Genomic DNA, 3,974 nt, shown 5'->3' on the forward strand with positions numbered 1-3,974 from the left:
AGCCTGCGCTGGGGACTCTGGCTGCTGCTGTGGTACACTTAAGGATTACGGTCTGTAGTGAAACCTTCTCTGGCTCTGCTGTGGTGACACAAAACTACCATTGTTGGCCTCTCTGCAGCAGCTGAGCAGGTCAAGGGAGGTGAGCAGGGAGGCAGCTGTCATACACAAATGAGAGGGATTCCTTGAAGACAGTAGTGCTTCACCTGGAGAGGGGAAACTTTTGTCTTTTTCTCTACTTGCTTGAGACCGGTTCAGTGACACGGTGCTGAGCGGAGCTGTGTGGGCAGTGCTTGGTACTTCGGGGTAGAGCTGTCTCATTGCACATCAGCAGTGCTGTCAGTGCCACGTGTTTCCATTAATGCTGGACCGTTCATTTCCTCTTTTGATTAGAGGAGTGCCCAAGCACTCATATCCCATCAGTGTCTCCAGAGTATCTTGTCACTTGTCCTATGTTATAGCCCAACTTTTTCCCTTTTTCTCTGGAGACCCCAACAGTTGAGCCAACTCCGTCCCCTCTTAAACCAGATTCTGTTGTGAAATGATGTTAGCCTCGGACTCCACAGCCATCTCCAGGGGCTGTTTGTTAAGTCTTGCCCTCACCCTTTTCCTTTGGCCCTGTCTCCCGGAACGTCTATGAGAAGGTAACAAACAGATACTCTTCCTTGTTCAACACTTCCACGCTAAGGACTTCTCAGAAAGGGACAGCAGAGTGTGGTGCTTTTCCTGTGTCTTGCATTCCTTTGTCCTAGCCCAGGATTTGTTATCCTTCATGTCTCGAATTGATGTTTGTAGACCCTTTGTGGTGTAGGTAACCCTGGAGGGTTCTTTTTCTCCAGTAGCTGTTGTGGCCGTGAACATCTCTAGCCCTGCAAAGGTGTGGTGATCTGGTCTGCAGCTTCCTCATATTGCCCCTGGATTCACTCCAAATACCATCTGCTGACTCATGTTCCTTGCTTCCTGCAGAGCTGGGTCAGGCGAGTGGGTTGGGGCAGAGACTGTCCTGGAGGTGACTGGAACAATGACCGCTCTTAGCAGATACTCCAGGTGCTCCAGGTCTTCTCCTTAGGTCTGTCGAGCTGTCTCTGCTGGGCAGCAGTCCTGACACAGCGCTGCATCCACAGCTGTTGTACTTTCCAGGTTTCAGAGTGATTTTTCTTCTCTGTAGGAACAAACATGATTCCTTGCTGGGTCTTTCTGAGCTCCTTGTAGGGAACTGGGGAGTCACAGAAAGGGAAGCCCAAGCTTGACAAGTTCAGGAGCCTTTAAACTCAATAGGCACAGAGCAGGAGGCGGCTGCATTCCCATGTGTCCAGAGACTCCTTTGTTTGTCCCTTACTCCCCTGACAGCTCCGGGCTGGCTTGGTTCCACAAGGCATTGCCAAGAAGCTTGGATAAGGTGCTTCGCTGTAATACTCTGCTGGCTTGAGCAGCAAAGAATTTATTGTGAACGGCTGTGGTGCAGCGTGGCTCTGAGCAAGTGTCTCTTAAATGTTCAGACACCTATTCCTGCTAATGCTGGGTCTGCTGGCAGGGAAGCTGTGATATGGGGACAAATAACTCCACCTGTTGCCCAGCCCTTCCCTGGGACACGGTCTGCCAGGCGAGCAGGGGAGGGTCTGCTGGGAGAGTGCGGTTCTGCCCTCCCTGCCATGCCTTGCTGATGGGAGAGGACAGACTGTGTCCCGGCTGGTGGCGGGAGCCCTTCGGTGGGGGTTCTGTTGAGTTCGTTCAGACTCTGTGGAGGTTCTGTAAAGTGTGGGCACTGCGCCAGGGTCTCCATCATAGCCACATACTTGAGCAAAAGGGTCGCAGCCTTTGCAGCAGACACGGCTGCTGCTAAATACATTTCCCCCTTCCCCCTCCTTCCGCGTTGCCTGGACACTTGCTTTCAGGTCTGTTGTTGCATGTGGTGGCCTGGTGGTGATTTTCTTGGCCTGGGAGAGGAGACCTGAGGCCTGAGCGTGCCCGTTGTTTGATTCCCAGGGTGCCCAGCTCCTTCAGCCGCCAGTGGTCCTGCACGGGTTTAGGCTTCTCTTTGCTCTCTTCATTTTCTGATTGGGTTTCTTTCCAGGTTTTGAAGGCTGTTCCATGGTTCCCACCATCTACCCCCTGGAGACCCTACACAACTCCCTCTCTTTGCGACAGGTCAACGAGTTCCTCACGGCTGTGTGCAGGAGTTGCGAATCGCATGTCCAGTCTACCGCAGGTACTGGTGAGGTGGGCTTGGCTCTGGGAGAGCCAGAACAGAGGCGAGGCGAGGAGAACTTTCAGTCTTTTACCGTGTTGGACAGATCAGCCTGGCAGGACTGGCAGTAGCCTCTGGAACCCGTTCAGGGTGTTCTAGCCCAGCGGTGAGCCATGGGGTCCAGCTCAGAGCCATCCCAGGCCTTACCTGAGAGACAAGTAATTGGCCAGCTTTGTCTGTGGCTGATTCTGTGGTGACAGGGATACAGCTTGGGGAGTTGTAGCCTCATTCCTGGGAGCGGATCACAGGCACCGCTCTGAATCCAGAGAGTTCAGAATGGGCTCTTCCTGCTCCAGTGGCCGCTGGGCTACAAGCCATTCTTCTGTGTCTGTCTGAACATTACTGATCTCTGTATCTTTTTTTTCCTGAAGCTTTGTTTGATTCAATGATTGGCAGCCAGATACCAGGAGACCCCTTTATGTCCCAGCGAATCCTGTCGTCGTCCTCTTTGCCACTGCGCCAGCGTTCGGATAAGCCCCCTTGGTGTGAGTGTGCTCCCTTCTTGATCAGGGGTGAACAGGTTGGTGAGGGAGGGCAGTAGAGGGTGCCAGGCGGTGGAAGCAAAGTATCCATGCTTACAGTTTCTGTGCTCTGCCCTTGAAGGAACAGAAACAGAAAGGGGAAATAGGTAAAAGGCAAAGTAGTCAAATGCCCTGTGAAAAAGCTTCCAAAGAAAGGTGCAGAAAGGAACTCCCTGTAGTGCAGATCATGGGGAGATCTGCTGTGGGCTGGATGCTGCCTCTCCAGATGTACTCTGCATTGTGCTCCAGGAAAGAACCAGCTTTTCAGCTCGAAGCCCGACGTCACGTTTTGCTCTATGATGATCACAGAATCCACTCGTGGCTGTATGACAGTGTGCAGTTGTGGTGTTTGTGTTGGGGTGTTCATCAGCTGAGCTGCTGGGAACACACCTAAGAGCAGCTGCAGGCCCTGCCAGCTCGCGTGGCTTGTACTCAGCCCTTGCCTATTGGTTGTGGAACTGTGGGACTGTGACACGGGTCTGCCCAGGCTTTGGGCTGGGGAAACATCAGGTGAATGCTTAAGGTTTTCCTTCCTCTTTGCAGACAGCAGCGGCCCCTCCAGCACAGTCTCCAGTGCAGGCCCATCCTCCCCAACCTCTGTGGACAACAGCACTCGTTTCAGCTTCACTGAGAAACTTGCCACCAGTCCCCCAAAAAGTGAGGAGCCGCTGAGCAGCCAGTCCCCTGAGCAGGAGGAGAGACAGTCTCCAGAGAGAGGGCGTGATGCGGAGGTGGGGCTGTCAGGGTTAACAGTGGCAGAGCTGAGTGCTCCAGAGACCCTGACCTGGAATAAGGGCCCAGAGCCAGGCAGGGTCCTGGAGCTGTGCAAGAAGGAGCTGGCGGAGGAGGACTCCAACCCAGAGGAGAAGAGCTCGGTGGAGCTGGACGAAGAAGAACCAATTGGGGAAATGTTAGAGCCAAGTAACACAGAGAACCCAAAGTTTGGTGCAGGATCTGATATAAGGCTGGCTGGGGAGAGAGTGGAGCCAGGTGGAGGGTGTGTGGGGGCAGTGACTGGCCTGGCTCAGTCAGGGCTGTCCAAGGAAATCTTGATGCCCTGTGAAGAGGAGCTGCTGGGAGAGGCGTTGGACCCAGAGCACATGGGCAAGGAGCTGCTGGGGGACAGTGCTCTGTCAGGCCAGCTTTTCTCTGGTCACCCGTGCAAGCTGCACCCACTGTCTCCTGGGGGAAGGGCAGAGGGGATGCAG

At 54.1% G+C, this 3,974-nt stretch overlaps 1 protein-coding gene across 1 annotated transcript in view; it reads left to right on the forward strand.

The window, feature by feature from the left end:
- PPIP5K1 (diphosphoinositol pentakisphosphate kinase 1) overlaps positions 1-3,974 on the forward strand; it is a 39,186-nt gene that overhangs the window by 35,072 nt on the left and 140 nt on the right. Inside the window, exons 27-29 of the mRNA XM_010137303.1 lie at positions 2,072-2,206; positions 2,617-2,730; positions 3,310-3,927. Coding sequence (XP_010135605.1) covers positions 2,072-2,206; positions 2,617-2,730; positions 3,310-3,927 — 867 coding nt within the window. The remainder of the gene's footprint in view (positions 1-2,071; positions 2,207-2,616; positions 2,731-3,309; positions 3,928-3,974) is intronic.

This window comes from Buceros rhinoceros, unplaced genomic scaffold (assembly GCF_000710305.1).
Source record: "Buceros rhinoceros silvestris isolate BGI_N320 unplaced genomic scaffold, ASM71030v1 scaffold26505, whole genome shotgun sequence".
NCBI lineage: Eukaryota > Metazoa > Chordata > Aves > Bucerotiformes > Bucerotidae > Buceros > Buceros rhinoceros.